The sequence below is a fragment of the Colobus angolensis genome, unplaced genomic scaffold, assembly GCF_000951035.1.
Source record: "Colobus angolensis palliatus isolate OR3802 unplaced genomic scaffold, Cang.pa_1.0 Scaffold238, whole genome shotgun sequence".
Classification (NCBI taxonomy): Eukaryota; Metazoa; Chordata; class Mammalia; order Primates; family Cercopithecidae; genus Colobus; species Colobus angolensis.
This window is the reverse complement of record NW_012115577.1, coordinates 885,333-911,177: the sequence shown is the minus strand read 5'-3', so window position 1 is coordinate 911,177 and position 25,845 is coordinate 885,333. Positions and strand designations below refer to the sequence as shown.

The 25,845-nt window shown below is 48.8% G+C and overlaps 2 protein-coding genes across 14 annotated transcripts; one reads left to right on the top strand and one right to left on the bottom strand.

The window, feature by feature from the left end:
- MDC1 (mediator of DNA-damage checkpoint 1) lies at positions 1-18,415 on the bottom strand. 3 transcript variants are annotated; one of them, XM_011945010.1, is made up of 16 exons: positions 17,559-17,699; positions 14,447-14,585; positions 13,436-13,588; positions 13,208-13,337; positions 13,047-13,122; positions 11,275-12,755; positions 11,062-11,121; positions 10,810-10,899; positions 6,793-6,863; positions 4,727-5,812; positions 3,335-4,603; positions 3,132-3,251; positions 2,818-3,000; positions 2,468-2,593; positions 2,269-2,379; positions 4-811 (listed from the first exon to the last, which is right to left on the bottom strand). In XM_011945010.1, the coding sequence occupies exons 3-16, from the start codon at positions 13,436-13,438 to the stop codon at positions 650-652; spliced, it is 4,968 nt and encodes a 1,655-aa protein (XP_011800400.1). In that variant the 5' UTR covers positions 13,439-13,588; positions 14,447-14,585; positions 17,559-17,699; the 3' UTR covers positions 4-649. The 3 variants fall into 3 exon arrangements, with proteins under 3 accessions (XP_011800399.1, XP_011800401.1, XP_011800400.1); XM_011945009.1 differs by lacking the exon at positions 17,559-17,699 and adding exons at positions 6,975-7,766; positions 17,720-18,415 and having other exon boundaries at positions 1-811; positions 3,335-5,812; positions 10,810-10,902; positions 13,208-13,588; XM_011945011.1 differs by lacking the exon at positions 4,727-5,812 and having other exon boundaries at positions 1-811; positions 3,335-3,535; positions 10,810-10,902; positions 13,208-13,588; positions 17,359-17,691.
- On the top strand, positions 17,924-25,845 carry TUBB (tubulin, beta class I). 11 transcript variants are annotated; one of them, XM_011945021.1, is made up of 6 exons: positions 20,644-20,990; positions 22,954-23,062; positions 23,335-23,445; positions 23,764-23,990; positions 24,135-24,441; positions 24,541-25,845. In XM_011945021.1, the coding sequence occupies exons 1-6, from the start codon at positions 20,934-20,936 to the stop codon at positions 24,819-24,821; spliced, it is 1,092 nt and encodes a 363-aa protein (XP_011800411.1). In that variant the 5' UTR covers positions 20,644-20,933; the 3' UTR covers positions 24,822-25,845. The 11 variants fall into 11 exon arrangements, with proteins under 11 accessions (XP_011800402.1, XP_011800413.1, XP_011800405.1 ...); XM_011945023.1 differs by lacking the exon at positions 24,135-24,441 and having other exon boundaries at positions 20,627-20,990; positions 23,764-23,855; positions 24,462-25,845; XM_011945015.1 differs by having other exon boundaries at positions 20,627-20,990; positions 23,764-24,050; positions 24,081-24,997.

Here is a 25,845-nt window from a genome sequence, read left to right as displayed (position 1 = left end):
TAAGGCACAGAGTGAATATTTATTTATCACAGAGGTCAAGCCTAAGCTCTAATTTTATAAATCCTGGAAAAGCAGGCCAGAAAAGTACAGAGACTTGCCCAAAGTCAAAGCTCAAGATGCTTCCAGAGGCCAGGAGAGAAGAAAATGTTTTAGTAGCACTCCATAACTGGACCCTCAAATCTACTTACTCCAAGCATCCCTTCAAGTTCCTAACTCCAAAGAATCTCAGTAAGAAAACAATAGAGATGGTTTCCAAATAGGAGGTAGGACACCATGAGTGGTATTGAGCAATTAATTACAACACTCTAGCTAAAGATACCTGCCACTTATGACATCTGAGCATGAAACTAAGTTTAAAATGGCCATTTAGTATATACATGTAAGAAATCTTGTATCCCCTAAATCTATACAAATAAAAACTACAAATACAAAATAAAATGGCCATAAAAACGAAACAACAAAACAAAAACAACAACCACCTGTGGCTTCCAAACGCCTTATCTTTTCATTTATTCATAAAGATTTCTGGTCCCACACATGTTCCAGGACAAGTTGTATCAACATACCCCAATCCTTTCTAACGCCCTGAGTTCTTTCTTCCAAATATCTTCTAATTCGTGGTCTGGGAGGGAAAAGGGTAGCGGAGTTCTCAGGTAGATGACAAAGGGGAAAGGACAAAGGCCTCTGGCTTGGCTTCCTGCTTCAGCACTCCAGTCAGCAGGAACTCAGGTGAGAGGAGGGGCAGCCCAACACGCAGTGGAACAGAGCAACGAGGGAAGTCCTGAGGGCATGTGATCACAACTCTCTGAGGCTAGGGAAGACAGAGCAAACACAAAATCAGGGATGAAAAAGAATCCTAGAAATGGGTTCAGGACCCACTAACCAGTCTTAGCATCACTAAAATAATATCTCCTAATATGAAGCCAAGTGAAGCACACTGCATACTGTCTATGAAATACTCTTGCTAGGCCAGGCACAGTGGCTCATGCCTGTAATCCCACCACTTTGGGAGGCCAAGGCGGGCAGATCATGAGGTCAGGAGATTGAGACCACCCTGACTAACACAGTGAAACCCTGTCTCTATTAAAAACACAAAAAAATTAGCCAGGCGTGGTGGCGGGCACCTGTAGTCCCAGTTACTCAGGAGGCTGAGGCAGGAGAATGGTGTGAACCCGGGAGGTGGAGCTTGCAGCGAGCTGAGATTGCGCCACTGCACTCTAGCTTGGGCGACAGAGCAAGACTCCATCTCAAAAAAAAAAAAAAAATTAGCTGGGTGTGGTGGTGTGCGCCTGTAGTCCCAGCTATTCGGGAGGCTGAGGCAGGAGAATGGTGTGAACCCAGGAGGTGGAGATTGTAGTGAGCCAAGATTACTCCACTGTACTCCAGCCTGGCGACAGAGCAAGACTCTGTCTCAAAAAAAAAAAAAAGAAAAAAAAAAAAAGAAATACACTTGCTAGAAAGATGAACCTGAATTTATTCAAGCTTTTACAATTATCTGCAGTTTCCAGGAAATATGGAATATAGAGGAACAAGATAAATGATGCAACAAGGAGGCAAACCCAAAATTCCAGCCTGAGGAACATTCTAAAGGACAAGTGACCCAGTTTCTGCAGGAAATTGATGGCATAAAAATAGCTGGGTGGGTTAAGGGATGCTGTAGAGTAAAGAGAATTAAGAGGATAATAGGTGTGGCAGTATGTGGACCTTATTTGAATCCTGATTTGAACAACCGTATAGAGAGATTTTTCAGTCAATGGGAGAAATTTTATTAATGGAGTGTGAGCAAATGACCAATAAACTACTGTTAATTTTGTTTAGGATCAATAATGGCATTGTGATTATGAAACAAAATGCACATATTTCTTAGAGATGTATATTTAAGTATGTAGGAAGAAATAATGTAATATTGGCAGTTTGCTTTAAAATACTTCAGCAAAGGAAGAGAAAGGAAAAAAGGAAAGAATAAAGAAAAATAAAAAGAAATAAAATACTTCAGCAAAGAAAATCAAAGGAAAAAAGGGATAGATGGAGCAAAAGTAGCATAATCTAAATTAAGCTGCTGAATCTCAGTGATTGTTATATGGGGGTATCAGCAGATCTGTCCCCTCATTCCTATCCCTTTCTATACCATAGGTCTTTCCCCACCCTCTCACTACTCTATATTCCTTTCTGTTCCTCCATTTTTTTCCCCCTCTAACCTTTGCCATTCCAGCCACCTCTTTAACTGCCACTGTCACCTCACCCAGACCCAGAACATCCTAAGCATACCTTATAGGACCGAGGCATGCTGGGTAGGTATGTGCCTCCACAGCAGGTAATGATCTCTCCCATCTGAGGTGGTGGTGGCTGGACTCCAGGGGTCACATAGATCTCATAGCCCTAAGAGAAAGAAATGGTGGAGACGGTATTGTAGGTTGGGAAGCACTGGAGGGAGGGCTGAAGCACGGGTCAAAAGATAGCCTCTCACCTCCAGCAGCCTTCGCTCCCGAGCCCGACTCAGTGCGTCTTGAAGGCTAAAGCCAAAGTTCTTCTCTTGCTCAGGGTCGGTCACCACATATTCATCCGGGGGTAGGAAGCAACCGGCCTTGCGGGACTAAGGACAGCAGCAGTCAGCATCAAAGCTCAGCCCAGCCCCTCACCCAGCTCTGCTGCCTAGCATTTAGAGAGAGCTCACAAAATGTCTTTTAAATCAATTCAGGCTTCTGGCTCACTAATGCCCGTCTTCCTGTAACGCCTCTTCCCTTCCACAACTTTCTAGGGTACTACGTGAGCAGTCTTGCCACTATATTGGTCTGTCATCATCCCTTGGCCTCTCACCTGATGCAGCCAGTCCAGGGAGAGAATGGGGATTCCCCGCCCCAGGGCACACAGGAACTTGACTGTTCGGCGGATGCGATCAGTGACCAGGTGGGAAGCCTCTGCCGCTGAACCAGCCAGACTTCCCCCCAGTGCCAGCACGGCCCGCTCTCCCAGAGCATCCACCACTCCTGTGAAGAGCACCTGTGGAAGGGTTGACCTGAGGTGGTCACAGCAATCCACACCATCAGCACCCATCTCTACAATCCTCTAGGTCTGCTTGCATCCTCCCCTCATCTCTGTCTCCCACAAAGTCCCATGTCCTTGTCTCTTACTTTGGGGGCTGTTGATTCTTGGTTAAGTTTGGTCCGTCGGAGGCTGCGATTCGGTATTCTGTTGGGCTCCTCCTCTGCCCGGTCTCTCTTTCTCTTGCCTGGTTTTGGAGTCATGACATCCTGAGATTGAGAAAAATCTTGGTGGGAGTTTCAGAGCTCCGAAGCCATTTTTCCCAGCTTTGTGGCCCTAGCCCTCTCCTCACCTCTTCCTTCCCTGGCTTCTCTGCAGTATCTTCTTCCTCTTCCTTGATAATCACTGTCTTCTGGGAGACTTCCCCTCTTTGGGGCTGTTTTTGATGTGGTGGTGAATCCATGATAGCTAAAGACCTCTTGCGGCTTTGAGAGGCCTTAGGTTGGAGCTCTGGGGTGAACCTAGATCTACCTGTTGGTTCCACCTTTTGGATCTGGGAGACATGAGTTGGTGTATCAAGAAGCTGGGGAGAGGCAGGCTCAGGAATGGCTGTAAGGGATTCACCTACTCTCACTGCTCCCCATCTTTGGTTCCTTGAGGGCCGGGATTTAGGTTCCAGGGGTGCAGAGCAAGGCTTATGGTCAATGGGAGACGTGAGGGAGCCAGGATTCCCAGTGGCTCTCTGCCTCTTGATGCAACTGGCTTGAGGAATAGGCTCAGGGGAAATAGGCTGGTCTGTGGTGACAGGAGATTGGAATTCAGGGGTAGTAGGAATTAGCATAGCACTTACTGTGGAAGACCTCAGTGTTTTGCTCTGACCACCCTGAGGTATGGCCTCAGGGGTGACAGGCTGGTCTGTGGGGGTAAAAGGCTCAAGATCAGAGGCTGCTGGTTCAACTGATTCAGGAGTCTTGACAGATGACCTATTTGTCCTTCCCCTAGTGGCCCTAGATGTGGGCTTGGGGGTGACAGGCTGGTCTGTGGAGGTGGTAGAATGGCGCTCAGGGGCTGTGGGGACAGCTGGCTCAGGGGTCTTGACAGAGGACCTATTTGTCCTGCCCCTAGTGGCCCGAGATGTGGGCTCAGGGGTGACAGGCTGGCTTCTGGAGGTGGAAGGGTGAAGCTCAGGGGCTATAGGGACAATTAATTCAGGAGTCTTGACAGATGACCTATTTGTCCTGCCCCTAGTGGCTCGAGATGTGGGCTTGGGGGTGACAGGCTGGTCTGTGGAGGTGGTAGGATGGGGCTCAGGGGCTGTGGGCACAACTGTTTCAGGGGTCTTGACAGAAGACCTATTTTTTCTTCCCCTAGTGGTCCGAGATGTGGGCTCAGAGGTGACAGGTTGGTCTGTGGAGGTGGAAGCCTGGAGCTCAGGGGCTGTGGGCACAACTGTTTCAAGAGTCTTGACAGAGGATCTATCTGTTCTTCCCTTAGTAGCCTGAGATGTAGGCTCGGGGGTAATAGGCTGGTGTGTGGAGGTGGAAGGCAGGAGCTCAGGGGCTGTGGAGACAACTGGTTCAGGGGTCTTGACGGAGGACCTATTTGTCCTGCCCCTGGTGGCCTGAGATGTGCACTTGGGAGTGACTGGCTGGTGTGTGGAGGTGGAAGGCTGGAGCTCAGGGGCTGTGGGGAGAACTGTTTCACGGCTCTTGACAGAGGACCTATTTGTCCTACCCCTGGTGGCCTGAGATGTGGGCTCAAGAGTGATAGGCTGGTCTGTGGAGGTGGAAGGCTGGAGCTTAGGGGCTGTGGGCACAACTGTTTCAGGGGTATTGACAGAGGATCTATTTTTTCTTCCCCTAGTAGCCTGAGATGTGGGCTCAGAGGTGACAGGCTGCTCTGTGGAGGTGGAAGGTGGGAGCTCAGGGGCTATAGGGACAGTCGATTCAGGGGTCTTGACAGAGGACATATTTGTCCTGCTCCTAGTGGTCCGAGATATGGGCTTGGGGGTGACAGGTTGGTCTGTGGAGGTGGAAGGCTGGAGCTCAAGGGCTGTGGGCACAACTGTTTCAGGGGTCTTGACAGAGGATCTATTTTTTCTTCCCCTAGTAGCCTGAGATGTGGGCTCAGAGGCGACAGGCTGGTCTGTGGAGGTGGAAGGCTGGAGCTCAGGGACTATGGGGACAACTGGTTTAGGAGTCTTGACAGAGGACCTATTTGCCCTGCTCCTAGTGGCCTGAGATGTGGGCTTGGGGGTGACAGGTTGGTCTGTGGAGGTGGAAGGGTGGAGCTCAAGGGCTGTGGGCATAACTGCTTCGGGGGTCTTGACAGAGGATCTATTTTTTCTTCCCCTAGTAGCCTGAGATGTGGGCTCAGAGGCGACAGGCTGGTCTGTGGAGGTGGAAGGCTGGAGCTCAGGGACTGTGGGCACAACTGGTTCAGGGGTCTTGGCAGAGGACCTATTTGTCCTGCTCCTAGTGGCCTGAGATGTGGGCTTGGGGGTGACTGGCTGGGCTGTGCAGGTGGAAGGGTGGGGCTCAGGGGCAGCAGAGGTAGCTGGAAAGGGTGTCATCCTGGAGGACTTCCGAGTTATGATTTTAGGCTTTGGGTGGAAAGGCTCCAGCTCTGAGGACAAGGGAGTCTCTGGAGCTTCCTGACTCCTATCCTGCCCGGTCTTACGAATGGTTGGCTCGATAGAAGGTGAAAGGGGAGAAAGAAGAGGCTGAGGTACAAGATGTTTCTGGCTCTGAGAGTTAAGGGGCTTTTGGGGTGGGGCTGAGGCTTCAGGCACTGTAGGAGGCAGATAAGCATCTGGAGATTCCTGATCGCCCTAGGGAGAAACAGAAGCAAGTGAGGGGGAGGAGGTGGAGAAAAGAGATAGAACTTGGATACTGTTCTTGATACTTGTTTATGGTTAGATAGGCTTACTGGATTTCGCTCAGGCGTGGTGGCTCACGGCTATAATCCCAGCACCTTGGGAGGCCAAGGTGGGTGGATCACGAGGTCAGGAGTTCAAGACCAGCCTGGCCAACATAGTGAAACCCCTGTCTCTACTAAAAATAGAAAAAAAATTAGCCGGGTGTGTTGGCAGGTGCCTGTAGTCCCAGCTACTTGGGAGGCTGAGGCAGGAGAATCACTTGAACCTGGGAGGCAGAGGTTGTAGTGAGCCAAGATCGCGTCACTGCACTCCAGCCTGGGTGACAGAGTGAGCCTCTATCTCAAAAAAACACACAAAAAGTAGCTGGGCGTGGTGACACGCACATGTAGTCCCAGCTACTTGGGAGGCTGCAGCAGGAGAATCGCTTGAACCCGGGAGACAGAGGTTGCAGTGAGCCAAGATGACGCCACTGCACACTCCAGTCAGGGTGACAGAGAGAGACTCTGTCTCAAAAAAGAACAAAAACAAAACAAAAAATATGCTCACTGGATTTCCCTTTCTGTCTATGATCTCTCCTCCATTAGACTAGGATATACCTGGGAAGCTACCTTTTCCCCATGGACCTGTCTCCATAATGCTACTATAGTGTTCTCCACACATGGATGATGGTAATGAAAAGAATGGCTGGGGCAAAGAAAGAAGAAACACAAAGGGTCTTTCTTTTGAGTCAGGTAGGAGATACAACTTGGGAAACAGATATGGAAAACAATGGGTGCCGAGGATAAAGGAATAGAAGCCAATCAAGGAGTGATAAAAATGGAAGAAAACTGAATAATGAGAAAGGAATAGATTAAAGTGAGGCTAGGTGAAGGAGCGTTGGCGAGGATATAGAGATGACTTGTGGAGTAGGAGGTAGAAAAAGCAGCTCTCACCCTGGAAGCCTTCGTAGCAGCTCTGATCCTGGAAGCCTTCTCAGTGGGTGGCATCTTGCAATTCAGGAGGCCTAGACAGAAAATAAACACAAAGGTGGCTGAGTTCCAAGCAGCTGGTTGCCCAGGGGTTGATTATTATGAGGCCTGTGCATCACCTTGAGTTCCCCTCTGCCTTCACTTACCTTTCTGATGCCTCCTGGGGCTCACTGGGGATCCCCTTCCACCTGACTGGCTCCCAGAAGATACGGGGGCTGAGGTGGGTCCCGGAAGGTCTCCCGCCCCCACCCCAGGCTCTGGTATTGGGCTGGAGGCCTGCCCTTTCTGGTCCTGGCTTCCTCCCTCTGGCTCCCCTCTCTGTGCGTTTCTCTCCAGGATCACTTTGGGCACCTTCTCTTCTAACTCAGTGGGCTCACACTCTCTGTCTGCTACTGGTCTCTCTACTTCTCTCTCAAATGCTTTGCTTGGAAGGGTCTGCTTCTGTAATTGTTTCTCTTGTATTTCCTCGGATGTCTCAATTTCTACCTTCAAACTCTCCCTATCTCTTTCAGGACTTGCACTTTCCCCATTTTTGTCAGATTCTTGTCTCTGGGTGTCTCTAGCTAACAACTGTTTTTGTTCTCTGTCCTGTGTACCCCTGGTTAATTGTTCCTCTCCTGTCACATCTGTCTGTCTTTCCGGTAGCAGTTTCTCAGTTTCTCTCTCCAGTGGCCCTCTCTCAGGGCCCACCCTCTCTGCTGTTTCTTTTGGTATACCCATGCCTTTATCCACAGTCTGCCTCCCTCTGCCTTGAATCCCCACTGGCTCTGTGTGAACTGGGCTCTCTGGATGTTGGTCTCCTGGTATTGCCCTAGGTGGAGACAGGCAAGGTCCATAGGCCTCAAGGTGGGTGTCAAAAGGTTGGGTCTCAGAGTCCTCAGACTCTCTCAGACAGAATGGCTGTGTAGCCAGGACCTCCCATGGTTCATCTAGGGTACCTGGAAGGGAAGAAGGAAGAGAGAGAGAGGGGGAGAGAGAGAGAAGAAGGAGAGGAGGAGGGAAAGGGAAGCACAGGTTGACATAATAAATATGATGAGAAAGGATTTAGATAAACTCATAAATAATAAATCTGAACAGGTTATTAAAGGAAAGCTGGGAATAAGGGTGGTAGTTATAACATTTAACGTTTGTCTCAAAAAGGTCATAGCCTTGGGTGGGCATGGTGGCTCAGACATGTAATCCCAGCACTTTGGGAGGCCAAGACATGAGGATTGCTTGAGGTCAGGAGTTTGAGACCAGCCTGGATAACATGGCAAAACCCCATCTCTACAAAAAATAAAAAAAAATTAGCCAGGTGTGGGGGCAAGGACCTGTAGTCCTGTAGTCTCAGCTACCCAGGAGGTTGAGGTAGAAGAACTATTTGAACTCCAGAAGTCAAGACTGTAGTGAGCTGCGATCATACCACTGCACTTCAGCCTGAGTGACAGAGACCCTGTCTCAAAAAAAAAAAAAGAAAAAAAACCCAACAACAAAAAGAAAAACATCATAGCCTAATATGTGTTCCCTGAATAGTCTCTCATCACACCACTGTACTCCAGCCTGAGTGACAGAGACCCTGTCTCAAAAAAATAAAAAAAAATTGAAAAAAAAAAATCATAGCCTAATAAGAGAGCTCCCTGAATAGTCTCTCTCTTTTTCTTTTTGAGACACAGTCTCACTCTGTCACCCAGGCTGGAGTGCAGTGGCATGATGTTGGCTCACTGTAACTTCCAATTGCTGGGCTCAGGAGATCCTCTCACCTCAGCCTCCTGAGTAGCTGGGACTATAGCATGTGCCAATGCGCCTGGCTAATTTTTTGTATTTGTTGTAGATATGGGGTTTGGTCTTGAACTCTTGGACTCAAGTGATCCGCCCATCCTAGCCTCCCAAAGTGCTGGGATTACCGGTGTGAGCCACCATGCTTGGCTGGAATTTTCTACTTTTTAAAGGCTGAATAGTATTCCACGGTGTATATATACCATATTTTCTTTTTCATCGACACATAATAATGGTACATATTTATGGGGTACCTGTGCTATTTTGACTCATACATACAGTGAACAATGATAAAACCAAGATAATTGGGATATCCACTATCTAAACATTTACCATTTCTTTGTATTGGAAACATATCAAATCTCTTCTAGCTATTTTGAAATATACAATAAATTATTAACTATAGTAACCCTACTGTGGAACTGAGTACTAGAACTTATTCATTCAATCTTGACTATATTTTTGTATCCATTAACCATTCTCTTTATGCGTCCTGTCCCTCTACCCTTCCCAGCCTTTGGTAACCATCATTCTACTCTCTACTTCCATGAGATCCATGTTTTTAGCTGCCACATGAGTGAGCGTGCAATATTTGTCTTTCTGTTCCGACTTATTTCACTTAACATAATGTCCTTGGGGTTCATCCATGTTGCTGCAGATGACAGGATTTCATTCTCTTTTGTGGCTGAATACTGTTCCATTGTGTATATACACACATTTTCTTTTTTAGATTGAGTCTTGCTCTGTCACCCAGTTTGGAGTGCAGTGGTGTGATCTCAGCTCACTGCAATCTCTGTGTCTTAGGCTCCAGCAATCCTCCCATCTCAGCTTCCCAAGTAGCTAAGACTATAAGTGCATGCCACCATGCCCAGCTAAGTTTTGTATTTTGAGCCACCGCACCCAGCCTATATACACATTTTCTTTTTTTTATTTGAGATGAAGTCTCACTCTGTCACCCACATTGGAGTGCAGTGGCATGATCTTGGCTCACTGCAACCTCTGCCTCCGGGGTTCAAGTGAATCTCCTGCTTCAGCCTCCTGAGTAGCTGAGACTACAGGTACCCGCCACCATGCCCAGCTAATTTTTATATTTTTAGTAGAGACAGGGTTTCACCACGTTGGCCAGGCTGGTCTCAAACTCCTGACCTCATGTGATCCACCCACTTTGGCCTCCCAAAGTGCTGAGATCACAGGCATTAGGCACTGTGCCCGGCCTACGTTTTCTTTTCTTTCTATTGTTTTTGAGACAGAGTTTCACTCTTGTTGCCCAGGCTGGAATGTGATAGCACAATCTCAGCTCACCACAACCTCCGCCTCCCAGGTTCAAGGGATTCTCCTGACTCAGCCTCCTGAGTAGCTGGGATTACAGACATGCACCACCACACCCAGCTAATTTTGTATTTTTAGTAGAGACGGGGTTTCTCCATGTTGGTCAGGCTGTTCTCGAACTCCCGACCTCAGGTGATCTGCCCGCCTTGGCCTCCCAAAGTGCTGGGATTAGAGGCGTGAGCCACTGTGCCCGACCCCGGCCTACATTTTCTTTATCCATTCATCTGTTGATGGACATTTAGTTTGGTTGCATATCTTGCCTATTGTGAATAGTGATGCAATAATGTGTTTTTTTTAAGAGACATTATGGGTGGGGGTTGAGGGAAAGGTTATTGCCCAGGCTGGGCTCAAGGGAACCTCCCATGTAGCTGGGACTACAGGTGCTCACTACTATGCTGGGCTAATTTTTTCATTTTTGTGGAGACCAGGTCTCTCTCTGTTGCCCAGGCCAGTCCCTAAATATTTTCAGTCTGCAGCTGGTTGAATTCACGGACACAAACTCGCATATACAGAGGGTTGATTGTGATCAGAGTATGAAAGAAACATGTAGGAAGGCAAATCAAGAAAGAATGCAGGCCGGGCGCAGTGGCTCACGCCTGCAATCCTAGCATTTTGGGAGGCTGAGGCAGGCGGATCACTTGAGGTCAGGAGTTCGAGACCAGCCTGGCCAACATGGTGAAACCCTGTCTCTACTAAAAACACAAAAAAATTAGCCAAGCATGGTGACAGGCGGCTGTAATCCCAGCTACTTGGGAAGCTGAAGGAAGAGAAACCGCCTGGGAGGTGGAGGTTACAGTGAACCGAGACGGCGCCACTGCACTCCAGCCTGAGCGACAAAGGAAAAAAAAAAAGAGAATGCAAAACTGGGGGCACAGAGGAGGTAAGAGTTTCTTGTACCTGTTGTCTGGAAGCTGCAATGGGAAGGGCCAAGTTCTTGGGGTGGAGTCAACATGAAGGCCTGGGTAGGTTCATCCTCCATGCTCTGGACTGCTGTACAGGAAAAGATGACCTAAGTACATCTCCACACTACTGCAGGGTCTGATTCCTGGTCTCCTACCCTACCCACACTAGCGTTTACCCTTCAAGGACCACCAGTCTAATCTCCCAGCTCCCACTGGTACAGGATTCAAATAACACAGAAGTCCTCACCTTCCAGGCCCTGATTCTCCAGAAAGCACTGGGTAGCTTGTAGGTCTGGATCTTCAGAATCTGGTAGGGGAGGAATATTAGATAATTTAAAAAAAAAAAAAAAATCATACCTGACACTAAACTCCTTAAATAATCTCTACCTTTCTCTCCCCAACCCCAGCTGTTAGAACCCTGGTTTATTTCGGAGGTCAAGGAAGGAAGGCCAGCACTTACCATCACAGTTGTCTTCAGAGCCCTTGGTCCTACCCACATGTTGTTCTCTCTCCCTTCCTCTGGGGACCTGGGCTCCCTCTCTCTGTGGCTGGGTGGATTCCCCTGGAACGTCTGTGTCCACCACCAGATCTGTGAGGTTCTCTCTTGAGGTAGGGAGGTCCTGCTCCACTTGTGCCACAGGTGACCCACCCTGGGTCCCCACCTCATAAGCTCTCTCCTGCTTAAGACAAGCTGCAGTCCACTCTGCCCCAGCATCCCCTTCTGCTGGAAGCTGGCTCCTTCTTACATCTGCAACTGCTGAGGCTGCTAAGGAGGTGCCCTCCTCCGCATCTGTTTCACAGTCCCCATGCGGAGGCCAGGCTTCCTCTAGAGATACCACAAGCAGCTTTGCTGGTCCCCCGTCTGCTTTCACATCTGTTTGATTTGTCCCCTCCACAGACACCTGATGCTTCTTCATACGTACAATGGCTGACCCTGGCGGGACTTCCTCCTCTACTTTTGTGTTGATGTCCACTGTGATGGAGGCTTGGCTTCTTTCCAGGTGGATCCCAGGTGAGCTCTTATCTGCTTCCACACGGTCATCACTGTCCCCAAAAGGAGGTTGGTCCTTTTCTGAATGTGCTCTAACAAGGGCTCTAATCTTTGTGTGAGCCTTGGGGACAGTTTCTGCATTTTCCACTGGGAGCTCTTCCTCCTCCACATCTGTGTCACTGTCTCTCCCAGTGGTGGTTTGGCTTCGCTGGAGAAGGACCACATGGTGGGCCATGTCCTCTTCTGCATCTCTGTTCCATACAGCAGGCTCGCTCTCTTTCAGACGTGCCAAAGTCAGCGCTGCTGAGACTTCTTCTTCATCATCTGTATCGCTGTTGATAACCATGGAAGCTTGGCTTTTCTCCAGAGGGACAGCCTGTGGGGCCTTGCCTTCCTCCACATCTGTATCACTACCAGCCTGGCCCTCCTGCAGATGGGACAGGCCTGGTGCTCCAGGACCCCTTGTACCAACTCCATGAAAGATCTTCCTCTTCTTCATAGGAACGACAACTGGGGTTGCTGGAATCCCCACTTCTTCCGCATCGGTGTCGCTGTCGATGAAGCCAAAAGGCTGAGCCTTTTCCAAATGGACCTCAGCTGGCCTTCCAGGAGGCCTGCTGTCATCATCCACATCTGTGTCACTATCCTCTCCAGGAGGTTGGCTCCTCTCCAGAATGATCCTAGCTAGAACCACCCCATTCCCTGCACCCCTCCTGACTTTTGTGTCATTGTCCCTCTCCTTCACTGAAGGCTGATCCTTTTCAAGCTGGATTTCAGTTACAACTTCAGCTTCAGACTGCTCTGCCTCTATAGTGGCACCTCTTCTGGCAGCTGAGGAGGCCTCCTCTGTGGCTGATTGCTGACCTTCTTCCGCATCTGTGTCACTGTTCAAATTGAAGGCAAAAGGCGGCCCAGGGCCACCCAGGACAGGGGAATGCCCCTCTTCATCACTGTGAAGGGAAGAAAAGAGAGTCGATAGAATTTACTTCCCTGGAAAGGATACCCCAACTCAACTGTGACCTCCTTGAGGGGAGACACAAGGTAGTATTTCTTCTTCTGTTTCCAATTTGTTTTCCACTTGGCACATCAGAGGTGCTCCATAAACATTCAGCTGAGTGAATGAATATGTATGGTTCCCCAGCCCCAACTCTCAGGATAATCATCTCTTTTAGAGATTGATCCTCCAGTCCCTGGTTCTTCCTCGTTTTGAAGACTCAGGTGTCTGACTCTTTGGCACTCACCTCTCTGGAACTATCATTGCCACGGGGGAAGATGTGGTCCTTGATTTTTTTACCACACGCCTTTCAGAAAGAAAATCTGTCAAGAACAGAAAAGAATAAGTTGACAATTGTACACTCATTATTCCTGTCTCCTTGTTTGCCCTGCCAATATACAAACTTACCTACTTCCTCCTCTGAGTCCTCAGCTAACAGAAGCCTCTGGGGTTGAGTTCCTCCCTGTACCCTGGGTGTCTCTTCTACAGTCAGAGGGCCCCGGGAGACAAAGGGCAGAGAGACATCCAGGCGATGGTACTGGCAGAGCAAGTCAGCAAAGAGAATCAATTCCTGGTCCCTCAGACGGTGACTCACCCCAGGGCTCAAAACCTTAGGAGGTCTCAGGATTTGAGTACCATTAAGGCTCCCACAGTCTCGGAGGATAGGTGCCTTGTCCCAGGCTAAGATTTCAATCTCTGCATGTTGTTTGGAGATAGATGGAAAGGGCAGGGCCACAGAGCAGTCAGGCATTCGGCCTACCACATTCTTCCCGAGGTGTAGTGGGAAATCTAAGAATTAGAGAGGCAGGTAAGTTCCAGGGTCAGAGTCCTGGCCTGTCATTAGGAAAAAGTGCCTATTAGGTACTCTACTACTCACTCAAGGCCTCCGTATGCATTAGAAAAATAGAAGGCCCTAGGACATCTAGGCACTGAAAAAGTATATGTGATACCCCATCCATCCACAATGGATTTTTTTTTTACTGTTATAAAATATATATAACACAAAATGTATCACCTTAATAATTTTAAGTGTACAGTTCAGTGGCATTAAGTGCATTCACATTGTTGTGCAATCATCACTACCATCCATCTCCAGAGCACACAATTGGATTTTATTTGATTATTACTTTTTTTGAGACAGGGTCTCATTCTGTCACCCAGGCTGGAATACAGTGGCATGATCATAGATCAGTGCAATCTTGAACTCCTGGGTTCAAGCGATCATCCTGGCTCAGCCTCTCAAGTAGGTGGGACTACAGATGTGCAATGAACCACCACACCTGGCTAATTTTAAAATTTTTTTGTAGAGACACGGTCTTGCTATGCTACCCAGGCTGGTCTCTAACTCCTAGTCTCAAGTGATCGTTCCGCCTTAGCCTCTCAAAGCACTGGAAATACAGGTGTGAGTCACTGCACCAAACTTCATTTCAATCTCTTAATCTTCTCTTATCCAAGTAAAATCACTTCTAGTGAGTCCAGGGCAGTAGCCTACAACAATCAACTCAGTCGGCCCCATCTCCTCCATTCATAAAAAAAGAAAAATTCACATCTCGTTGAAACATACATAAACTTCTTGCAACCCTCCAAATACCTTCCCACAAAAATAAAAGACCTATATCAATACTTGAGCATCCAATACCCTCTGACCTTTTTCTGGTCCATGGGCACCACTAAAGATATGTAGCCGCCCTACTGGCTCCACATTACACCTCAAGGATTCACTGGATTGCTCTGTCTCCTCCTCTTCTTCAATATCCCAGTCAATAGCTTGGGTGTCCTCCATGATCTGGGAAGGATACACATTATCAATTATCCTCATTATTGGTTCACACAAACAACATCAGAGTTATCAGACTGAAACCTGGGGGGTAAACTGGATTATTATGAATGTTGATGCTTCTCTTTCCACCAATCTTTCTGTTGTTAACCTTCTGAAGCACTTAAACTTTTTTTTTTTTTTTTTTTTTTGAGAGAGAGTCTCATTCTGTTCCCCAGGCTGGAGTGCAGTGGTAAGATCTTGGGCCCACTGCAACCTCTGCCTCCCGGGTTCAAGCAATTCTCTCACTTCAGCCTCCTGAATAGCTGGGATTACAGGCACCTGCCACCACGCCTGACTAATTTTTGTATTTTTAGTAGAGATGGAGTTTCACCATGTTGGCTAGGTTTCATCTTGAACTCCTGACCGCAAGTGATTCGCCTGCCTTGGTCCACCAAAGTGATGGGATTACAGGTGTGAGCCACTGGGTCTGGCCCTTAAAACAGTTTGACCATGACGCAGAGCAAGAAATATTGTAGGCCAGGTGTGGTGACTCACGCCTGTAATCCCAACACTTTGCTAGGCTGAGAAAGGCATATCACTTGAGGTCAGGAGTTTGAGACCAGTGTGACCAACATGGAGAAACTCTGTCTCTACTAAAAATACAAAAATTAGCTGGGCATGGTGGCTCATGCCTGTAATCCCAGTTACTTGGGAGGCAGAGGCAGAAGAATCGCTTGAACCCAGGACGTGGAGGTTGCGGTGAGCCGAGATCATACCATTGCACTCCAGCCTGGGCAACAAGAGTGAAACTCCATCTCAGAAAAAAAAAAAAAAAGTAATATTGTATTGTAATGTCCCAAGTACACAAATAGGTAAAAACATGTGCTTGTTTATAGAAACAAGTTCTGAGAAAGAGACAATGTTTATCCTTACTATGTACAATATACTGATATTTTTCATTCTATTTTTTTCTGTTCTACATATTTTAAATGCTGATTTGTAACCTACTAAATTGATTTCACTATCCACTACTGGATTGCAACCCACAATTTGAAAAATGCTATTTTGCTAACACATGCCAAGCATGTGTTGGGCATTGTCTTATGGTCAGGCATAGTAAACATATGAGGCAGGCATTTAGGAAACTAATACTAAACATATATTCAATAGTTTGCTCAGGATATCCCAGCAGGTTAAGTGAACAAGAATAAATGTGCTTCTGGCTGCAAAACCCATGCTTCTTTTTGTCTTTCTCCTTTTTTTTTTTTTCTTTTTTTGAGACAGAGTCTTGCTCTCTCGCCCAGGCTGAAGTGCAGTGGCACGATCTTGGCTCTCTGCAACCTCTGTCTACTGGGTTCAAACCATTCTCCTGCCTCAGCCTCCCAAGTAGCTGGGACTACAGGCACGAGCTGCCACGCCCAGCTAATTTTTATATTTTTAGAAGACACGGGGTTTTGCCATATTGGCCAGGGTGGACTCAAACCCTTGACCTCAGGTGATCCGCCCACCTTGGCCTCCCAAAGTGCTGGGATTACAAGCGTGAGCCACTGTTCCCGGTTGTTTTTCTTTCTTTTTTAGCCCATGCTTTTTATACTTTACCAGACCACCTCAGTATGATCAGATGCAACTGCAAAAAATGATAACAAAAGATGACATATATAGAGGCTTCCTATGTGTCAAGCACTGTTCTAATTACTTTATATTGACTCTAACTCATTTAATCTTCACAAGAACCTTGTAAAGTAGGTATTATTATCTTCCATTTCTTCAGATAAAGAAACTGCAACATAGCTGGGTTAAGATTTTCAGATCTCCTTGAAACATATATAAGCGTATATAATGTTAAGATTTGCCCCAAATCACCCAGATAATGTCTCTCCTCTAAAATCTTCTGATGGTTTTTCATGCACACAGAATAAAATCTAAACTCCTTAGCAAGACTCTCCATGATCTGAAATTCACATCTTGTAATGCCTGCCCGTCACCTGCAAAAGCCTATGGTTCAGCCAGACTTTTTCCCCAGTCTTCGAACACACTGTTCTTGTCCCCTCAAATCTTCATGCTTTAGACCAATTCCTTGGCTTTTCCCCACCTAGTTTTCTGGTCCAACTTCTACCTATCCTTTAAGATTCAGTTCAAATGTCACTTTTTTTTTTTTTGAGACGGAATCTCGCTTTGTCATCCAGGCTGGAGTGCAGTGGTGCTATCCTGGCTCACTGTAACCTCTGCCTCCCGGGTTCAAGCGATTCTCCTGCCTCAGCCTCCGGAGCAGCTGGGATTACAGGCGCCCACCACCATGCCTGGCTAATTTTTGTATTTTTAGTAGAGACGGGGTTTCACCATGGTCTTGAGCTCTGACCTCAGGTGATCCGCTCACCTTGGCCTCCCAAAGTGTTGGGATTAGAGGCGTGATCCACCGCGCCCGGCCTCAAATGTCACTTTCTCAGCAAACCTTTTCCTGGTGTCTTCCCTGCTTTCTGGTGTTCCTGGTGTATCCTGACTGTTCCACAGTGGTCAATGGACTTGTGTTTACCCTAAGATATCTCGCTACACTGTAACCATTACTTTCCATTTCTGCCTTCACACCCACTTCCAGGACCTGATTAGGGGAACTGTGTCTTTCCCCTGGGGTCCATCATATTCATTCAATGGTTATGGTATACCTAGTGCTGTTTGAAGTATTCGGCATACATCTGTGAACCAAACAGGAAATCAACCCTGCCCTCGGGAAGGCTCATCACCGAGCCTACTGATGAAGGAACAAATGAGATGAAAAGAAAACAGCATAAATGGAATTCACCTGAAAATATGCCACTCTAAAGGGAAACCGTTGACAGGTAGGGAAAGTAGGATGCCCCATGGACAAAGAGTCAACTCTGTCTTTATGACAGCCCATCTCAGCGGGTGCCCACCACGCTTGGCTCCAATTCAAAGAGCCACCATCTTTGGTCCCCACCTCAGTGGGTTCCCTTGTGGCCCAACGTCTCCGTGTCTTCATACCTAAACTCGGAGCGGGGCGCCAGGTAAGGATGAGTATTATGGTCCGAGAAGCGAACTTCCAAGTCACCTCCGCCCAGTCGCACCCAAGACATGCCCCTCCCACCTTCTGGGGGAAACAAGATGGCTCCCGGGGAGCCGTGGGCCAGGCCGCTAGAACTCACCTACTTTGAGTCCCCGCGCGCGCCACCAGTAACGGTCGCGACCCGGGTGGAGCGAGTGCGTATGCTGAAAAAGACCCGATTTGCTGATTGGCTGCTGCCGCTGTCTTTCACAGCTGCAGCCAGTCAAGCAGAGGCACACCCAAATCCCCGCCCCTCCTCCCCGCCCCCTTACAGCTCAAATGGGAGGTGTCTCCCAGGCTGCTGAGATCAGGTAATAAGACGGTAATTGAAGGCCGCCGTGCGCCAACAGAATAATGCACGTCGATTGGGCAGCTCCAAGGGACAACCCATTACCGCTTGCCCGCCCACCACCCGCTTCCCGCGCAGATTTCCAAACCGCGACCAGAGAGTCTGGCGCCAGCTGCCGGCGATGGATAGAGGGGCTCTGCCATAGACGTCCGACGTGTCCGGTACGGCCAGAGCGCCTTTCCTCGGTCCTCCTAGACATGGTGTCCGCTGACTCATGAGAAATGAAAGTGGGTTGGAGGTTGCAGTGGTAGCTGGGGGCTGCAGTTTGGAGAACAGCCCGTAGGCGTGGCATTTCACTCCTTGTTGCAGTGGAATTTCATTTCCTTTTGATTTGGTTTGTCGTAGAAGTCATATCATTTCTTCCCGGGAATACATCTCTGACGGACATTTTGAGGTCATTTTCATAAATCCAAGATCCTAAAGATCTGTAGTTGAACAGAGAAAACTGGCTTGCACTCTGTCTTAAAGGCTGTCCCCACCTTTCGAGGGGCGAGGGAAGGATGATAAAATCATTTATTTTTATTTTTTAATTAATTTATTTTGAGATGGAGTTTCGCTCGTTGCCTAGGCTGGAGTGCAGTAGCGCGATCTCGACTCACAGCAACCTCTGCCTCCCGGGTTCAAGCGATTCTCCCTGCCTCAGCCTCTCAAGTAGCTGGGATTACAGGCATGCGCCACCACACCCAGCTAATTTATATTTTTAGTAGAGACTGGGTTTTTCCATTTGGTCAGGCTGGTCTTGAACTCCTGACCTCAGGTAATCCGCCCGCCTCGGCCTCTCAAAGTGGTGGGATTACAGGCGAAAGCCACCGCGACCGGTCATTTATTTGTTCTTTTTTGAGACGGAGTTTTGCTCTTGTTGCCCAGGCTGGAGTGCAATGGCGCCATCTCGGCTCACCGCAACCTCCACCTTCTGGGTTCAAGGAATTCTCCTGTCTCAGCCTCCGTTAGTAGCTGGTATTACAGGCATGCGCTACCATGACCGGCTAATTTTGTATTTTTAGTAGAGACGGGGTTTCTCCATGTTGGTAAGGCTAGTCTGGAACTCCCGACCTCAGGTGATCCTCCCACCTGGGCCTCCCAATGTGCTGAGATTACAGGCGTGAGCCACCGCACCCAGCCTATTTTATTATCTCACAGTAAGACATGAAGAAAATGGTAACTATAACACTTGCATAATTCATAAAGTCCGTTCTGTTAGTTATCTCAATTCTGTCCACAACAGTCAAATAAGCAGATTTTACAAACAAGGAGTTGAAGCCCTGCAAAGTTAAAGGACTTTCCTAGGATCCTACAGCTAATATAGAGACAAATTGAAACAAGTTATCTGTGTATTTTGAGTTATTTCTACTCCCACAAAATGACTGTTTTCATTTCCCTAAAACATAGAGCATTATATTTTAAGTGGGCAGAGAGGGCTTACACAAGTTGATGTTCCCTTATTTAGAAGGCAACTTAGAAATACATTGATCTGCCCGCCGCGGTGGCTCACGCCTGTAATTCCAGCACTTTGGGAGGCTAAGGCGGGCGAATCACGAGGTCAGGGGATCAAGGCCATCCTGGCTAACATGGCGAAACCCTGTCTCTACTAAAAATACAAAAAAAAAAAAAAAATTGATCTGTGTGTAATCGAATGTGAATTAACAATGATGTTGACTTGATACTACATTTCTGAGTGGCCAGACTGCAACATCCTGGAGGACAGGGAACTAATTTTTAATCATTTTGTAACCATAGTTCCTAATTTGGTGGATACACAGTAACTGTCAAATAAGTGAATAAATCTCTGGGAAGAAGCAGATGGACTCTGTCTTGGGCCCATCCAATTTTCCCCCATCAATTACCCCCTCTCCTTTTTCAATACTGGGTATCTTGCAGAGTTGCAATGGCGGCCACCTGGTCAGTGAAATAAGCGAACCACTGACTTCATTAACATGTCTAAAAAGGTAGGCTGAAAAAACTGAAAATCTATCAGGCATCTCATTCCATAGTTCCCTGTTTGACAAGAAGATCAAGGTGTCTTCAAAGTCTGCCCTAAGGCCCAGATCTCCTACGTGGATGGAGACTTCTAGTTTCACAAATCCCCGATGTCGGTTTCTCTAAACTATTTTATTCTTTGAACATACTCTCCAGACAACATCTCTATCCTGAAAAGCCCTTGCTGCAATTTTGTTTCTCTTTCAAAACAATGACTCGAAAATTCCCAAGGAAATAGCAAGAGGGCGATTCCCTTCTTGAAGTATTTGAGGGAGCAGAAGCTTACTGAAGTTCATGACTTGGGTCACCAAAAGCCAGAGGTAGCAGAGCACGGTGCCACACTCCTCCCCATTTTTCGCTGAGCTAAGCAATTCTGTCTTCCCTAGAGGTACTGCAGCTGGGAGCTTTCAGGGCGTGCCTCACCACCCAACTTCTGGAACCCCAGACTTCTCAATTCCTGTATCCCCGAGAACTGCTCACTTTTTGTACAAAAACCTCAGGCACAGAGGAAAGGAATCTTGCGCAAGGTCGTTTTTCATTTACAAAACAAAAACCCAACAAAAACCAAACCGGTACCCACCCATTCGTCACTTCATTTTGCACCGTGAACAACAATAGGGGACTACAACTCCCAAAGAGGACTGCGCTCGTCCACTTGGCTCAGAGGCCAATGGACGCCTGGTACATGACCGACATCGACTAATCAGGGCCAGGCTCGATGAGGCTTTGTCTCCCGACCGCGCGCGGGGCCGATTCTCCCGCCTCCCAGCGCGGGCGCACGCGCGCCCCGCCCAGCCTGCCTTCTCTCCGCGCCCTCCCCTCTCCTTTCTCCCTCTCAGAACCTTCCTGCCGCCGCGTTCGCACCTCGCTGCTCCAGCGTCTGGGGCGCATTCCAACCTTCCAGCCTGCGACCTGCAGAGAAAAAAAATTACTTATTTTCTTGCCCCATACATACCTTGAGGCGAGCAAAAATAAATAAATTTTAACCATGAGGGAAATCGTGCACATCCAGGCCGGTCAGTGTGGCAACCAGATCGGTGCCAAGGTAAGAAATTTTACACCTCTTTTATTTCTTTTTAGAAGGAAAAATCCAGGTAAGTTATGAAAAAATGGTTGTGGGGCATTTGCGCTCTCCATCCTTAATCAAGCTTTGCCCCTCCCAAGTTTGTTACATTTATATATATAATAAGTAGCATTTGCTTTTGGAAAGCTGGGAATCATTTTTCTTGGCAGGCACATTTTGGAGACACTAGTAAAAGGGCTCTTCGGGTTTCGGGGGCGGGAAGACCAAGGACATATGTTACTTAAAAGGGCTTCTAACGGTCCGAGAACCGGGCAGGGAGAGAGATGCGGAAACAGTCGGAGACAAAGCGGGGCGAGGTTTTGCTTTGCCCATGTGCATCCCGCCCAGCCCCCCCTGCGGGGTTCGTAGGGCCAAACGGGAGCGGGAAGGGGTGAGGCTGTCGGGCGACTGCAGAGAGCTCCAGTGCAAAGGTCGGGGGGCGATGCGCCAGGGTAGGCTGCGCTGGGCGCTACCATTCACAAAAGATCAGGGACCCCAGCGCGCCCGCGACCCCGGAGGGCCCGTCCTGTAGTTGTTCCTGGGTGGAAGGAGAATAAGAACGGGATTTTTCTTGCTTTCATGGCCCCTAAGCGAGACCTCTTTAGGGCGTGAACTGGTATGTCGAGAAAATGGGGGTGTGTGGTTTTCTTTAACGAGTCCCTCAGGACTCAATGGGAGAGAAAGAATGCTTTAAATCAAGGGGGAGAAATCTAGCAAAGGAATAAAATTCCTAGGCCAAGGGTTTTTTTTTTTTTTTTTGCGCGCGGTTACAGTGTAGCGGGGGAGGGGCGGGAGGAAGTGCGGGTGCTACGTTGTGGCAGAAGGGCGGGGCCCTGCGGGGCGGGGCCAGGGCGCCGCTGGCTCGCGGGGACAATGCGGCGTTGCCCGCCGGCAGGGGCGCGCTACCCTGGGCCCCGCCCCTCGCGCGGAATTCTTGCCCCTGGCCCCGCCCACGTGCGAAGTCCTTTGTCGGCGGCTCGACCTGCGCGTGCGCCGCAGTCACGTGGAGGGCGGGGGGTGGTCGACTGCGGCAGCAGCTCTTTTCTAGTACTTCGAGCCTTTTGTGCGCCGCGCGGTGGGGCGGTGCCCAGCTCGGGGGAAGGACAGCGGCGCTTATCCAAGTATGGTCGACCTCCATCCGCCCACCGAGCACTTGGGACCCGCTGCACATAATCCCGAGCAAGGAAAGTTGTGGCTTTCCCGGGGGAGCGAGTGTCTAGGGGAAGGGTGTGGCAGGCACACGGATGCCAGGCCCTAGAACAACGGTCTGAGCGCGTGTGGAATTAAAATGGGAGATGTGGGGCTGAGGCGGGCTAACTGGGATCGCTCCAGCTCAGGGGTTTGAGACCATCCTGGGCAACAAAGCGAAACCCCTCCCCCCTGCCACATCTCTACAAAAAAAATAAAAAATTAACTGGGTGTGGTGGCGCGCGTCTGTGGTCCCAGCTATTCGAGAGGCTGAGATGGGAGGATCGGTTGAGCCTGGGAGTTCCAGCTGTAGTGATCCGTGATTGCACCACTGCACTGCAGGCTGGGCAACAGAGGAAGACCCTGTCTTAAAAATTAAAAGAAGCTAGGCGCGGTGGCTCACGCCTGTAATCCCAGCACTTTGGGAAGCCGAGGTGGGCGGATCAAGAGATCTAGACCATCCTGGTCAACATGGTGAAACCCGTCTCTACTAAAAATACAAAAATTAGCTGGGCGTGGTGGCGGGTGCCTGTAGTCCCAGCTACTCTGGAGGCTGAGGCAGGAGAATCGCTTGAACCCGGGAAGCAGAGGTTGCAGTGAGCCGAGATAGCGCCACTGCACTCCAGCCTGGCGACAGAGCGAGACTCCGTCTCAAAAAAGAAAAAAAAAGTTAAGAAAAAGATGAAATAAAATGGTAGTTGGGGACGTAGTTGACTGGGACTTGACTTGTTGTGGTCTCGTTGCTTCTGCCCGGCAGTTCTGGGAGGTGATCAGTGATGAACATGGCATCGACCCCACCGGCACCTACCACGGGGACAGCGACCTGCAGCTGGACCGCATCTCCGTGTACTACAATGAAGCCACAGGTAAGGGCAGGAGCCCGGGCAGCTCAGGTTCCCTTCCCTGTCTCCCACTTCTCTAGGGTCTTTTTCCATTCTTGGGCACACCTTATCCCCTTTGGGTGAATCTGTCATTTTCTCCCTTTTGTGAACCACCGTCGGGGCCAAAGACGTCTTCTGCCACCTGGTGGCAGGACCTGGAACAACAAGTCTTGGGTCCTTGCTGTCTCCCATTCCCAGTGTATCTATACACCTTCCCCTCTGCCAGATCTCACAGCTCTTAACTTTATTCTTTGTAGGTGGCAAATATGTTCCTCGTGCCATCCTGGTGGATCTAGAACCTGGGACCATGGACTCTGTTCGCTCAGGTCCTTTTGGCCAGATCTTTAGACCAGACAACTTTGTATTTGGTAAGTTATACAGATGATATTAGCAGATGATATACTGTCGTGTTCAACTTATTTGAGTGCAAGGACACAGCAAAAGTTAGGAGATGATTGTTGTACTGGAGTGCTAAGAACTGTGTTCTGAAATCTAATGGAGGGTAGAGGTAGGGTAAAGGTAGTGCCTGCTGTTGCTGGTACATTATGGGGTAGTGGGGGGAGAATACATCGCAGTGAAGGAGAAAGAAGACACATCCAAGGGAATTATTTCTAAAGTTGAAAGATGGAAACATCATGTATCTTCTATACCCTGTTAATTGAACTTTTCTCCTGACTGCATTCCAGGTCAGTCTGGGGCAGGTAACAACTGGGCCAAAGGCCACTACACAGAGGGGGCTGAGCTGGTTGATTCTGTCCTGGATGTGGTACGGAAGGAAGCAGAGAGCTGTGACTGCCTGCAGGGCTTCCAGCTGACCCACTCACTGGGTGGAGGCACAGGCTCTGGAATGGGCACTCTCCTTATCAGCAAGATCCGAGAAGAGTACCCTGATCGCATCATGAACACCTTCAGTGTAGTTCCTTCACCCAAAGTATCTGACACCGTGGTCGAGCCCTACAATGCCACCCTCTCCGTCCATCAGTTGGTAGAGAACACTGATGAGACCTATTGCATTGACAACGAGGCCCTCTATGATATCTGCTTCCGTACTCTGAAGCTGACCACACCAACCTACGGGGATCTGAACCACCTTGTCTCAGCCACCATGAGCGGTGTCACCACCTGCCTCCGCTTCCCTGGCCAGCTCAATGCTGACCTCCGCAAGTTGGCAGTCAACATGGTCCCCTTCCCACGCCTCCATTTCTTTATGCCTGGCTTTGCCCCTCTCACCAGCCGTGGAAGCCAGCAATATCGAGCTCTTACAGTGCCAGAACTCACCCAGCAGGTCTTCGATGCCAAGAACATGATGGCTGCCTGTGACCCCCGCCACGGCCGATACCTCACCGTGGCTGCTGTCTTCCGTGGTCGGATGTCCATGAAGGAGGTCGATGAGCAGATGCTTAACGTGCAGAACAAAAACAGCAGCTACTTTGTGGAATGGATCCCCAACAACGTCAAGACAGCTGTCTGTGACATCCCACCTCGTGGCCTCAAGATGGCAGTCACCTTCATTGGCAACAGCACGGCCATCCAGGAGCTCTTCAAGCGCATCTCGGAGCAGTTCACTGCCATGTTCCGCCGGAAGGCCTTCCTCCACTGGTACACAGGCGAGGGCATGGACGAGATGGAGTTCACTGAGGCTGAGAGCAACATGAACGACCTCGTCTCTGAGTATCAGCAGTACCAGGATGCCACCGCAGAAGAGGAGGAGGATTTCGGTGAGGAGGCCGAAGAGGAGGCCTAAGGCAGAGCCCCCATCACCTCAGGCTTCTCAGTTCCCTTAGCCGTCTTACTCAACTGCCCCTTTCCTCTCCCTCAGAATTTGTGTTTGCTGCCTCTATCTTTTTGTTTTTTCTTCTGGGGGGGTCTAGAACAGTGCCTGGCACATAGTAGGCGCTCAATAAATACTTGTTTGTTGAATGTCTCCTCTCTCTTTCCACTCTGGGAAACCTAGGTTTCTGCCATTCTGGTGACCCTGTATTTCCTTCTGGTGCCCATTCCTTCCATCTGTCCAGTTAATATTTCCCTCTTAAAAATCTCCAAGACGCTGGGTCTCATCCAGATCCCATTTAGAACCCACCAGGTGCTGAAAACCCATGTAGATAACGGCCACCATCCTAAGCCCAAAGTAGAAAGTGGTAGAAGGTAGTGGGTAGAAGTCACCATATAAGGAAGGGGATGGGATTTTCCATTCTAAAAGTTTTGGAAAGGGAAATCCAGGCTATTAAAGTCACTAACTTCCAAGTATGTCCATTTCCCATCTCAGCTTCAAGGGAGGTGCCAGCAGTATTATCTCCACTTTCAATCTCCCTCCAAGCTCTACTCTTTGGAGGGGTCTGGCCCACTCTGTCAAGTGGAATCCTTCCCTTTACAACTCTACCTCCCTCATTCGAACTCCTTTCCCCTGATCAGAGAGAGGGATCAAGGGGGCAGGGGCGGGGGCAAGAGACCAGCCTTGGTCCCTAAGCCTCCAGAAACATTCTCTGAATCCCCACCTTTTCTTACCCCCCAAAAAGAACAAGCATCCCTGACTGTGGAATGGTATATACTGCCACATCAGTGTTTGAGTCAATCCCCAGAGGAGAGGGGAACCCTCCATCTTTTTTTGCAACATCTCATTTCTTCATTTTGCTGTTGCTTCCCCCCGCACACACTTGGTTTTGTTCTTTCCTACATTTGAGATTTCTATTTTGTGTTGAACTTGCTTTTTTTCATATTGAAAAGATGACATCGCCCCAAGAGCCAAAAATAAATGGGAATTGAAAAAA